Source organism: Pseudophryne corroboree, chromosome 3 (genome assembly GCF_028390025.1).
Source record: "Pseudophryne corroboree isolate aPseCor3 chromosome 3, aPseCor3.hap2, whole genome shotgun sequence".
Classification (NCBI taxonomy): domain Eukaryota; kingdom Metazoa; phylum Chordata; class Amphibia; order Anura; family Myobatrachidae; genus Pseudophryne; species Pseudophryne corroboree.
In genome coordinates, this window is record NC_086446.1 from 474,109,193 (window position 1) to 474,122,896 (window position 13,704).

Here is a 13,704-nt window from a genome sequence, read left to right on the forward strand (position 1 = left end):
GGTACCTTGACTATCACCTGCTGCGAATACAGCTTGTGAATTGCCTCCAGCACTGCCTCCCTGCCCGGGGGAGCTGTTGGCAAGGCAGATTTGAGGAAACGGCGAGGGGGAGACGTCTCGAATTCCAGCTTGTGCCCCTGAGATACTACCTGTAGAATCCAGGGATCCACCCGTGAGCGAGCCCACTGGTTGCTGAAGTTCTTGAGACGGGCCCCCACCGTACCTGGCTCCGCCTGTGGAGCCCCAGCGTCATGCGGTGGACTTAGAGGAAGCGGGGGAGGACTTTTGTTCCTGGGAACTGACTGTATGTTGCAGCTTTTTCCCTCTACCTCTGCCTCTGGGCAGAAAGGACGCGCCTCTAACCCGCTTGCCTTTCTGGGGCCGAAAGGGCTGTACCTGATAATACGGTGCTTTCTTTTGCTGTGAGGGAACATGGGGTAAAAATGCTGACTTCCCAGCTGTCGCTGTGGAAACGAGGTCCGAGAGACCATCCCCAAACAACTCCTCACCCTTGTAAGGCAAAACTTCCATGTGCCTTTTAGAATCTGCATCCCCTGTCCACTGCCGAGTCCATAAACCCCTCCTGGCAGAAATGGACATTGCACTTATTTTAGATGCCAGCCGGCAAATATCCCTCTGTGCATCTCTCATGTATAAGACTGCGTCTTTAATATGCTCTATGGTTAGCAATATAGTGTCCCTGTCTAAGGTATCAATATTTTCTGACAGGGAATCTGACCACGCAGCTGCAGCACTGCACATCCATGCTGAAGCAATAGCTGGTCTCAGTATAATACCTGAGTGTGTATAAACAGACTTCAGGATAGCTTCCTGCTTCCTATCAGCAGGCTCCTTTAGGGCGGCCGTGTCCGGAGACGGTAGTGCCACCTTCTTTGACAGGCGTGTGAGCGCTTTATCTACCCTAGGGGATGTCTCCCAACGTGACCTATCCTCTGGCGGGAAAGGGTACGCCATTAGTAACTTTTTAGAAATTACTAGTTTCTTATCGGGGGAAGCCCACGCTTCTTCACACACTTCATTTAATTCATCAGAAGGGGGAAAAACCACTGGTAGTTTTTTCTCCCCAAACATAATACCCTTTTTTGTGGTACCTGGGGTAATATCAGAAATGTGCAACACATTTTTCATTGCCGTAATCATGTAACGTGTGGCTCTATTGGAATGTACACTAGTCTCATCATCGTCGACACTGGAGTCAGTATCTGTGTCGACATCTGTGTCTGCCATCTGAGGTAGCGGGCGTTTTAGAGCCCCTGATGGCTTTTGAGACGTCTGGGCAGGCACGGGCTGAGAAGCCGGCTGTCCCACATCTGATATGTCGTCAAACCTTTTATGCAAGGAGTTGACACTGTCGCATAATTCCTTCCACATATCCATCCACTCAGGTGTCGACCCCGCAGGGGGTGACATCACATTTATCAGCACCTGCTCCGCCTACACATAAGCCTCCTCATCAAACATGTCGACACAGCCGTACCGACACACCGCACACACACAGGGAATGCTCTGACTGAGGACAGGACCCCACAAAGCCCTTTGGGGAGACAGAGAGAGAGTATGCCAGCACACACCAGAGCGCTATATAAAACAGGGATACACACTACACAGTGATTTTACCCTTTATAGCTGCTTATATATCACAGATTGCGCCTAAATTTAGTGCCCCCCTTCTCTTTTTTACCCTATGTAGTCTGGAACTGCAGGGGAGAGCCTGGGGAGCGATCCTTCCAGCGGAACTGTGAGGGAAAATGGCGCCAGTGTGCTGAGGGAGATAGCCCCGCCCCTTTTCCGGCGGGCTTCTTCTGCTTTTTTTATACAGTTATGGCAGGGGATTTTACACATATATAGTCTTAAAGGCTATATTATGTGTTAATTTGCCAAGTAAGGTACTTATATTGCAGCCCAGGGCGCCCCCCCCCCCCCCAGCGCCCTGCACCCATCAGTGACCGGAGTATGTGGTGTGCCTGGGGAGCAATGGCGCACAGCTGCAGTGCTGTGCGCTACCTTAATGAAGACCGAAGTCTTCTGCCGCCGATTTCCAGGAACGTCTTCTTGCTTCTGGCTCTGCTAGGGGGACGGCGGCGCGGCTCCGGGACAGGACGACCGAGGCTGGGCCTGTGTTCGATCCCTCTGGAGCTAATGGTGTCCAGTAGCCTAGAAGCCCAAGCTAGCTGCAAGCAGGTAGGTTCGCTTCTCTCCCCTAGGTCCCTCATAGCAGTGAGTCTGTTGCCAGCAGATCTCACTGAAAATAAAAAACCTAAATATTACTTTCTTTCTAAGAGCTCAGGAGAGCCCCTAGTGTGCATCCAGCTCGGCCGGGCACAAAATTCTAACCGAGGTCTGGAGGAGGGTCATAGAGGGAGGAGCCAGTGCACACCAGGTAGTCCTAAAGCTTTCTTTAGTTGTGCCCAGTCTCCTGCGGAGCCGCTATTCCCCATTGTCCTTACGGAGTTCCCAGCATCCACTTAGGACGTTAGAGAAAATAAGATTTTAAATCTATTTCTCGTAGTCCGTAGTGGATGCTGGGGACTCCGTAAGGACCATGGGGATAGACGGGCTCCGCAGGAGACATGGGCACTTTAAGAAAGAATTTAGGTTCTGGTGTGCACTGGCTCCTCCCTCTATGCCCCTCCTCCAGACCCCAGCTAGAGAAACTGTTCCCAGAATAGCTGACAGTACAAGGAAAGGATTTTGGAAAATCCAGGGCAAGATTCATACCAGCCACACCAATCACACCGTATAACATGTGAAAACAACCAGTTAACAGTATGACAAACGACAAAGCATCAGGTCAAAGCCTGATGCAACCATAACATAACTCTTATTGAAGCAATAACTATATACAAGCATTGCAGAAGAAGTCCGCACTTGGGACGGGCACCCAGCATCCACTACGGACTACGAGAAATAGATTTACCGGTAAGTAAAATCTTATTTTCTCTAGCGTCCTAGTGGATGCTGGGGACTCCGTAAGGACCATGGGGATTATACCAAAGCTCCCAAACGGGCGGGAGAGTGCGGATGACTCTGCAGCACCGATTGAGCAAACACAAGGTCCTCCTCAGCCAGGGTATCAAACTTGTAGAACTTTGCAAAAGTGTTTGAACCTGACCAAGTAGCCGCTCGGCAAAGTTGTAATGCCGAGACCCCTCGGGCAGCCGCCCAAGAAGAGCCCACCTTCCTAGTGGAATGGGCCTTAACTGATTTTGGCAGCGGCAATCCAGCCGCAGAATGAGCCTGCGGAATCGTGTTACAGATCCAGCGAGCCATAGTTTGCTTTGAAGCAGGAGCACCAAGCTTGTTGGATGCATACAGGATAAACAACGACTCTGTTTTCCTGACCCTAGCCGTTCTGGCTACATAAACCTTCAAAGCCCTGACCACATGAAGCAACTCGGAATCCTCCAAGTCGGTAGTAGCCACAGGCACCACAATAGGTTGGTTTATATGAAAAGATGAAACCACTTTTGGCAGAAATTGTGGACGGGTCCGCAATTCTGCTCTATCCACATGGAAAACCAGATAGGGGCTTTTATGTGACAAAGCCGCCAACTCTGACACACGCCTAGCCGAAGCCAAGGCTAATAGCATGACCACCTTCCACGTGAGATATTTCAACTCCACCGTTTTAAGTGGTTCAAACCAGTGGGATTTCAGGAAACTTAACACCACGTTAAGATCCCAAGGTGCCACTGGAGGCACAAAAGGAGGCTGAATATGCAGCACTCCCTTTACAAACGTCTGAACTTCAGGTAGAGAAGCCAACTCCTTTTGAAAGAAAATGGATAGGGCCGAAATCTGGACCTTAATGGAACCCAATTTTAGGCCCAAATTCACTCGAACTGTAGGAAGTGAAGGAAACGGCCCAGCTGGAATTCCTCAGTAGGAGCATTCCTGGCCTCACACCAAGCAACATATTTTCGCCATATACGGGGATAATGTTGAGCTGTCACGTCCTTCCTAGCCTTTATCAGCGTAGGAATGACCTCATCCGGAATGCCTTTCTCTGCTAGGATCCGGCGTTCAACCGTCATGCTGTCAAACGCAGCCGCGGTAAGTCTTGGAACAGACAGGGCCCCTATTGCAACAAGTCCTGTCTTAGAGGAAGAGGCCATGGGTCCTCTGTGAGCATTTCTTGCAGATCTGGATACCAAGTCCTTCGTGGCCAATCTGGAACAATGAGGATTGTTCTCACTCCTCTTTTTCTTATTATCCTCAGCACCTTGGGTATGAGAGGAAGAGGAGGAAATACATAGACCGACTGGAACCCCCACGGTGTCACCAGGGCGTCCACAGCTATCGCCTGAGGGTCTCTTGACCTGGCGCAATACCTCTGTAGCTTTTTGTTGAGGCTGGATGCCATCATGTCCACCTGTGGCAGTTCCCACCGACTTGTAATCTGTGCGAAGACTTCCTGATGAAGTCCCCACTCTCCCGGGTGGAGGTCGTGTCTGCTGAGGAAGTCTGCTTCCCAGTTGTCCACTCCCGGGATGAACACTGCTGACAGTGCGCTTACGTGATTCTCCGCCCAGCGAAGAATTCTGGTGGCTTCCGCCATCGCCACCCTGCTCCTTGTGCCGCCTTGTCGGTTTACATGAGCCACTGCGGTGATGTTGTCTGACTGAATCAGAACCGGTTGGTCGCAAAGCAGGGTCTCCGCTTGACGTAGGGCGTTGTATATGGCCCTTAGTTCCAGGATGTTGATGTAAAGGCAAGTCTGTCGACTTGACCACAGAACTTGGAAATTTCTTCCCTGTGTGACTGCCCCCCAACCTCGGAGGCTTGCGTCCATGGTCACTAGGACCCAGTCCTGAATGCCGAATCTGCGGCCCTCGAGAAGGTGAGTGCTCCGCAGCCACCACAGGAGTGACACCCTGGCCCTGGGGGATAGGGTGATTAACTGATGCATCTGAAGATGTGATCCGGACCACTTGTCCAGTAAGTCCCATTGAAAGGTCCTCGCATGGAACCTGCCGAAGGGAATGGCCTCGTATGATGCCACCATCTTTCCCAGGACTCGAGTGCAGTGATGTACTGACACCTGTTTTGGTTTTAATAGGTCCCTGACCAGTGTCATGAGTTCCTGAGCTTTCTCTATCGGGAGATAAACCCTTTTCTGGTCTGTGTCTAGAATCATGCCCAGGAAAGGCAGACGAGTCGTAGGAACCAACTGCGACTTTGGAATATTCAGAATCCAGCCGTGTTGCCGTAACACTTCCAGAGAAAGTGCGACGCTGTTCAGCAACTGCTCTCTTGATCTCGTTTTTATGAGGAGATCGTCCAAGTACGGGATAATGATGACCCCTTGCTTCCGCAGGAGTACCATCCTTTCCGCCATTACCTTGGTAAATATTCTCGGTGCCGTGGAGAGACCAAACGGCAACGTCTGAAATTGGTAATGACAATCCTGTACCACAAATCTGAGGTATGCCTGATGAGGTGGATAAATGGGGACATGAAGGTATGCATCCTTTATGTCCAGAGACACCATAAAATCCACCCCTTCCAGGCTTGCGATGACCGCTCTCAGCGATTCCATCTTGAACTTGAACCTTTTCAGGTATATGTGAAGGGATTTTAAATTCAATATGGGTCTGACCGAACCGTCCGGTTTCGGGACTACAAACATGGTCGAATAATAACCCCTTCCCTGCTGAAGGAGGGGAACCTTGACCACCACCTGTTGAAGATACAATTTGTGAATTGCAGTTAACACTATTTCCCTCTCGTGGGGGGAAGCTGGTAGGGCCGATTTGAGGTATCGGTGAGGAGGCATCTCTTCGAATTCCAGCTTGTATCCCTGAGACACAATTTCTATCGCCCAGGGATCCACCTGGGAGTGAACCCACTTGTGGCTGAAATTTCGAAGACGTGCCCCCACCGGGCCTAGCTCCGCCTGTGGAGCCCCAGCGTCATGCAGTTGATTTTGTAGAGGCCGGGGAGGACTTCTGTTCCTGGGAACTAGCTGTGTTGTGCAGCTTCTTACCTCTGCCCCTGCCTCTGGCAAGAAAGGACGCACCTCGGACTTTCTTGTTTCTTTGTGATCGAAAGGACGGCATTTGATAATACGATGCTCTCTTAGGCTGTGAGGGAATAAAAGGCAAAAAATTTGACTTTCCAGCTGTAGCTGTGGAGACCAGGTCCGAGAGACCCTCCCCAAACAATTCCTCACCCTTGTAAGGTAAAACCTCCATATGCCTTTTTGAGTCGGCATCACCTGTCCATTGCCGAGTCCACAGGACCCTTCTGGCAGAAATCGACATAGCATTTATTCTAGAACCCAGTAGACTAATGTCTCTTGAGCATCTCTCATATATAGGACAGCGTCTTTAATATGCCCCAGGGTCAACAATACAGTATCCTTGTCTAAGGTATCAATTTCCTCAGATAAGGTATCCGTCCATGCTGCTACAGCACTACACACCCAGGCCGACGCGATTGCCGGCCTCAGTAAGGTACCTGAATGTGTATAAATGGACTTCAGGGTAACCTCCTGTTTGCGATCCGCAGCATCTTTGAGGGTAGCCGTATCCTGTGACGGCAGGGCTACCTTCTTGGATAAGCGTGTTAAAGCTTTGTCCACCCTAGGGGAGGATTCCCAGCGTAACCTGTCCGTTGGCGGGAAAGGGTATGTCATAAGAATCCTTTTGGAAATCTGCAGTTTTTTATCTGGAGATTCCCAAGCCTTTTCACATAACTCATTTAGCTCGTGTGAGGGGGGAAAGGTTACCTTCGACTTCTTTTCCCCATACATATGCACCCTCTTGTCAGGGACTGGGGTTTCCTCTGTGATGTGCAACACATCCTTAATTGCTATAATCATATAACGGATGGATTTAGATATAGATTGTAAGCTTGCGAGCAGGGCCTTCCTACCTCTGTCTGTCTGTCTTTGCCCAGTTTTGTTCTATAATTGTTGTTCTAATTGTAAACCGCAACGGAATATGCTGCGATATTATGAAACTGCTAATAAATAAATAAATAAATTTAGCCAATTTTGGCTGTAACTTTGCATCATCGTAATCGACACTGGAGTCAGAATCCATGTCGGTATCTGTGTCAACAGTTTGGGATAGTGGGCGCTTCTGAGACTTTGACGGCCTCTGCGACACAGGATCAGGCACGGGTTGGGACCCTGACTGTCCCGAGGCTTTAGCTTTTTCTAACTTTTTATGCAAGGAATTAACATTATCATTTAAAACCTTCCACATATCCATCCAATCAGGTGTCGGCGCCGTCGGCGGAGACACCACATTTATTTGCTCCCGCTCTGCTTCCACATAGCCTTCCTCATCAGACATGTCGACACAAGCGTACCGACACACCACACACACAGGGAATGCCCTCTCTGAAGACAGTTCCCCCACAAGGCCTTTTGGAGAGACAGAGGGGTATATGCAATTCACGGCGAATCGCGGCAATTTTTCGCCGTTTTTTAATTCGACTTAATTCGACAGGTGAATTCCGGAAGGTGGCTGCCGGAATTCACCATATTCAATGAAAAACGGATTCGCCAGAACCGCGGGCGAAAATCGGCCGATTTGGCGGATTTTGCCGCGATTTTAAAAAACGGGAAAAAACGGGAAAAACCCGGAAAAAAAAATGGCGTGGGGTCCCCCCTCCAAAGCATAACCAGCCTCGGGCTCTTCGAGCTGGTCCTGGTTCTAAAAATACGGGGAAAAATTGGGCAGGGATCCCCCGTATTTTTAAAACCAGCCCCGGGCTCTGCGCCTGGTGCTGGTGCCAAAAATACGGGGGACAAAAAGAGTAGGGGTCCCCCGTATTTTTAACACCAGCATCGGGCTCCACTAGCTGGACAGATAATGCCACAGCCGGGGGTCACTTTTATGCCGTGCCCTGCGGCCGTGGCATTAACTATCCAACTAGTCACCCCTGGCCGGGGTACCCTGGGGGAGTGGGGACCCCTACAATCAAGGGGTCCCCCCCCCAGCCACCCAAGGGCCAGGGGTGAAGCCCGAGGCTGTCCCCCCCCATCCAATGGGCTGCGGATGGGGGGGCTGATAGCCTTTTGTGATAATGAAAAGAATATTGTTTTTTCCAGCAGTACTACAAGTCCCAGCAAGCCTCCCCCGCAAGCTGGTACTTGGAGAACCACAAGTACCAGCATGCGGGAGAAAAACGGGCCCGCTGGTACCTGTAGTACTACTGGAAAAAAAATACCCAAATAAAAACAGTACACAGACACCTTGATAGTAAAACTTTATTACACACTACCGACACACACATACTTACCTATGTTGACACGCCGACTGCCACGGTCTCCGACGATCCGAGGGTACCTGTGAAAAAATTATACTCACCTTCCAGCGTCCAGAGGTACATCCACGTCCAGAGTATAATCCACGTACTTGTTAAAAAAACAAACCGCAAATACCCGCTCCATACCGGACTGAAAGGGGTCCCATGCTGACACATCAGACCCCTTTCTCCCGAATGCCGGGACATCACGTGACTCCTGTCACTGAAGTCCCTTCAGCCAATCAGGAAGCGCTACTTCCGTGGCGCTCACCTGATTGGCTGTGCGCTGTCTGTGCTGTAACAGCGCATCGCAAAGCCGCTCCATTAGTTTCAATGGTGGGAACTTAGCGGCTAGCAGGGGGGTTACCCGCGGTCAGCCGCTGACCGGCGGGTGACCTCACCGCTAGCCGCTAAGTTCCCACCATTGAATATAATGGACGGGGCTGTGCGATGTGCTGTCACAGCACAGACAGCGCACAGCCAATCAGGTGAGCGCAACGAAGTTGCGCTTCCTGATTGGCTTTAGAGACCTTTGTGTGACAGCTGTCACTGACAGGTCTCATTCGTGGAAAGGGGTCTCATGTGTCAGCATGGGACCCCTTTCAGTCCGTGTGGTCGGTTGTCCGGTTTGTTTTTTTCTCCAAGTATGTGGATTTATCTCTGGACCCTGGTTGAGGTGAGTATATTGATCTTTTATTTTCAGGTACCCCTGGATTCTACATGGAGAAGAGGACCGATGTCGGCGTGTGAACATAGGTATGTGTGTGTCGACGTATGAAATAAAGTTTTACTATCAAGGTGTGTGTGTCCTGTTTTTATTTGGGTATTTTTTTTCCAGTAGTACTACAGGTACCAGCGGGCCCGTTTTTCTCCCGCATGCTGGTACTTGTGGTTCTCCAAGTACCAGCTTGCGGGGGAGGCTTGCTGGGACTTGTAGTACTGCTGGAAAAAACAATATTCTTTTCATTATCACAAAAGGCTATCAGCCCCCCCCATCCGCAGCCCATTGGATGGGGGGGGGCAGCCTCGGGCTTCACCCCTGGCCCTTGGGTGGCTGGGGGGGGGGACCCCTTGATTGAAGGGGTCCCCACTCCCCCAGGGTACCCCGGCCAGGGGTGACTAGTTGGATATTTAATGCCACGGCCGCAGGGCACGGCATAAAAGTGACCCCCGGCTGTGGCATTATCTGTCCAGCTAGTGGAGCCCGGTGCTGGTTTTAAAAATACGGGGGATCCCCTGTCAATTTTTTCCCCGCATTTTTAGAACCAGGACCAGCTCGAAGAGCCCGAGGCTGGTTATGCTTTGGAGGGGGGACCCCACGCCATTTTTTTTTAGGATTTTACCGTTCCAGCAATAAAAAAAAAAAAAAAAAAAAAATAATATTTTAAAAAATATATAAATAATATTTGTGCCTCCAAAAAAAAAAAAAAAAAAAGTACCTAATCCCTTCTAATATAAATAGATATGCTATTCCTAAAAAAAAAACACCAAAAAAAACATGTTTAAAATTTTTTTTATTGTTTTCACCCTCCAAAGTGTGGCGGATTGAAAATGACGAATTTGCTGTCTAAAAGCACTGCTGTCGAATTTCCAAACTTGAATTGAATATGCTTTGGTCGAATTGCAGCACTTGTATCATTGCAAAAAAGTCGAATTTGCAAAAATTCGAATTTCAAAAAGTCGAATTTTGAAAGTCCGTTTTTTGGTCGGAAAGCACTGAATTGCATAGGCGAAATTTTTTTTTGGGCGAAAATGACCCGAAATTCGACAATTTCGGGAATTCGACCGCAATTGCATATACCCCAGAGAGAGAGAGTATGCCAGCACACACCCCAGCGCTATAAACCCAGGAATAACACAGTAACTTAATGTTAACCCAGTAGCTGCTGTTTATATTGCTTTTTGCGCCTAATTATGTGCCCCCCCCCCCCCTCTCTTTTTACCTTCTTCTACCATGTAACTGCAGGGGAGAGCCTGGGGAGCTTCCGCTCAGCGGAGCTGTGGAGAAAAAATGGCGCTGGTGAGTGCTGAGGAAGAAGCCCCGCCCCCTTGGCGGCGGGCTTCTGTCCCGCTTAAATATGCAATTTTTTGGCGGGGGCTTATATATATATATATATATATATATATATATACAGTGCCCAGCTGTATATATGCTTAACTTTGCCAAAAGAGGTCCCAAATGCTGCCCAGGGTGCCCCCCCCTATATATATATATAGCTTTATCACATTATCATGTTAATTTATACCCAGTCATATTAGTTGGTGTAGACAGGGTCACCCACATACGTCTGTGTCTCCCATAGTTTTTTCTTTGGAAAAGCTTACAACTACTGACATGCTGACACTTAATCTCATGAATCAAGTACCATCAGGAGTCGGCAGTGCCGACAGAGGATTTCCCATAGCCGTTTGTGGCAGAGCACTCACACATGCCGACACACGTGTCCTACCACCCACCAACATTACACTGACTATAATGGTCCCAGTATCTGAGCGTGAAAACACAGAAAACGTTTACCAACTCATTTACCACACGCTCATTATATATAGTGCTTCATTTTTGTACCTATATTGCACTAAACAACTGTGCCCCCCCCCTCATTTTACACTGTGAGCTGTTCAACAGTGTTTTGGCAGGGCCAGTATCTGTGAGGAGAAAATGGCGCTGGATAGAGTTGTGAGGGATAAGCCTCGCCCCCTTATCGGCGCGCTTCAGTCCCGCTAGTTTTTCAAATTTTTATACTGGCGGGGGTCAGTATACAGTGCCTATGCACTGTATACCTCTTTGCCAGGCTATATATATGAGGTATATTGCTGCCCAGGGCGCCCAACCCCCTGCGCCCAGCACCCTTGTAGTGCCGCTTGTGTGTGGGAGCTATGGCGCGCAGCGCGACCGCTGCGCGGTACTTCAGAGACTCTGAAGTCTTCTGCCGTCACTGAAGTCTTCTGTTCTTCTTTTATCTGGCTCTGTGAGGGGGGTGACGGCGCGGCTCCGGGAACGAGCAGCTAGGCGTACCAAGTGATCAGACCCTCTGGAGCTAATGGTGTCCAGTAGCCTAAAAAGCAGAGCCTTGAAACTCACAGAAGTAGGTCTGCTTCTCTCCCCTCAGTCCCACGATGCAGGGAGCCTGTTGCCAGCAGTGCTCCCTGAAAATAATAAACCTAACACAAAGTCTTTTCCGAGAAACTCAGTAGAGCTCCTCAGTGTGTGACCAGTCTCTCTGAGCACAGAGTCTAACTGGAGTCTGGAGGAGGGGCATAGAGGGAGGAGCCAGTTCACATCCATTCAAAGTCTTATAGTGTGGCCATGTCTCCTGCAGATCCCGTCTATACCCCATGGTCCTTACGGAGTCCCCAGCATCCTCAAGGACGTATGAGAAACAGCTGTCATTCCATAGCAAACCACCGTCATTCCGCGTCATTCTGGATTTATAATATGCGACATCACCTTAGGAAGATGTGTGCTGAAGATATAGTTCATTAGTTTAAGATTTTTTGAAATATACATAAATGTTCTATCTACTCCCATTATAGTTAATTGGCATTCCATTTATGCAGACCAGAGTGTCATTCCTTTTAGTATGTCCCTTTTTTTTTCATGTGGGGGTAAATATTTTTTTTTTTTTTTTACCTCTCGGTACCAATGGGGAGAGGGCCCTTTCAAGATTTTGCTACGGGGCTCACAGTGTTCTAGTTACGCCCCTGCCTGGACTGTCAGTTTATCCACAGGGACACCTACTGGGAAAAGTAACCTGCGGCGAGTGAAGCAGAGCGAGCCACCGTGTCCGAAGCATGGTGGTCATTCCGAGTTGTTCGCTCGGTAAAAATCTTCGCATCGCAGCGATTTTCCGCTTAATGCGCATGCGCAATGTCCGCACTGCGACTGCGCCAAGTAAATTTGCTATGCACTTAGGATTTTTACTCACGGCTTTTTCATCGTTCTGGCGATCGTAATGTGATTGACAGGAAATGGGTGTAACTGGGCGGAAACAGGCCGTTTTATGGGCGTGTGGGAAAAAACGCTACCGTTTCCGGAAAAAACGCAGGAGTGGCCGGAGAAACGGAGGAGTGTCTGGGCGAACGCTGGGAGTGTTTGTGACGTCAAACCAGGAACGACAAGCACTGAACTGATCGCAGATGCCGAGTAAGTCTGAAGCTACTCAGAAACTGCTACGAGGTGTGTAATCGCAATATTGCGAATACATCGTTCGCATTTTTAAGATGCTAAGATTCACTCCCAGTAGGCGGCGGCTTAGCGTGAGCAACTCTGCTAAAATCGCCTTGCGAGCGAACAACTCGGAATGAGGGCCCATGCCCGTGCGGGTACACATTTAAATGATGTTCTGAAGCCGTTTAGTTATGCCATGTTGCTCTGAGCTAGAACCCCAGCTGACACATGTAAAACAAAACATTACAGTGAACAACCACCTACAAGCAGACCACCAGCGACGTACTCACACTGAAGAGTTCATTTTAATCAACAGGGAAATAAATAGGACAAGGGCAGCAGAACACTGCCTCGCAGGGCAGGTGGGTGGCGGCTACAGCTAGGAAGGCAAGACTGAAACAAAACATATATTATGTTCCACCAGCGTGGCGTGCAGCCTGCACAATTCAGTGAGACTACATTTCAGATTGCATTAGAGACCTAAATGTTACTGCACATGCGCCAAATAATAAGACAGAATGTGGAAGATATAAATACAGACATGCTGACCTACAACTCTGCCCTCCTCCATGCGCTTTTATAACACGCATCTCTTGAGCGTTTTCCGAATCGCCCTCTTCATGGTGGGTACTATGTGTACCAAGCTTCAGGCAGCATTGACACGCGCTGTGCGTTCCAAGCCTCGCTGTGACCTTCACTATGCGTTCCAAGCCTCACTATAGATAGCACTGCTCGTTCCAAGACACTGCCTGGACTATAGTTGCAGGCAGGGTAGATGCTAGAATCAAGTGGGCTAAGGGACCTTTTCCGTAAGGGGGAGGAGTTACGACGCAAGGGGGAGGAGCTAGGCCAGCGGGATAGTTCCACTACTACCAACCTTGCAGGCAGGGCAGCTGCAGTAGCTGAGCAGCCTCAGCCTCAGATCTACTTTATACTGTGCTGTCAGGTCTTCGGCGAAAGCCATTTTTGTTTTTAGAACGTAATTGCACACCAACAAATGTGACTATACACCTTGCTGGTGTTTAATATTATCTGTCACCCCGAATCGTTACACTGCAGTGTTCATGCGTGTTGTGCTCTACTGTAGAGGGGGAACAAGAAAGAGGGTATCCGGGACTCCAGGTCGACAACAAAAAGGTCGACACACCTTTGGTCGACATGGACAAAAGGTCGACATGGAAAAAGGTCGACATTAGTTTTTTTATGTTTTTCTCTGACGTCCTAAGTGGATGCTGGGACTCCGTAAGGACCATGGG

General features: G+C 49.3%; 1 protein-coding gene across 4 annotated transcripts in view; it reads right to left on the reverse strand.

Moving 5' to 3' along the window:
• The window catches only part of POLG2 (DNA polymerase gamma 2, accessory subunit), a 59,219-nt gene extending 46,000 nt beyond the window's left edge, over positions 1 to 13,219 (reverse strand). Inside the window, exon 1 of one of the 4 annotated variants that reach the window (XM_063960799.1) lies at positions 12,998 to 13,219. Coding sequence is in view for 1 of the 4 variants with exons in the window: in XM_063960801.1 (XP_063816871.1) it covers positions 12,998 to 13,019 (22 nt within the window). In the remaining 3 variants the exon portion in view is untranslated. The remainder of the gene's footprint in view (positions 1 to 12,997) is intronic. The other 3 variants (XM_063960800.1, XM_063960797.1, XM_063960801.1) reach the window with 3 other exon arrangements.
• Between the last annotated feature and the right edge of the window lie 485 nt (positions 13,220 to 13,704).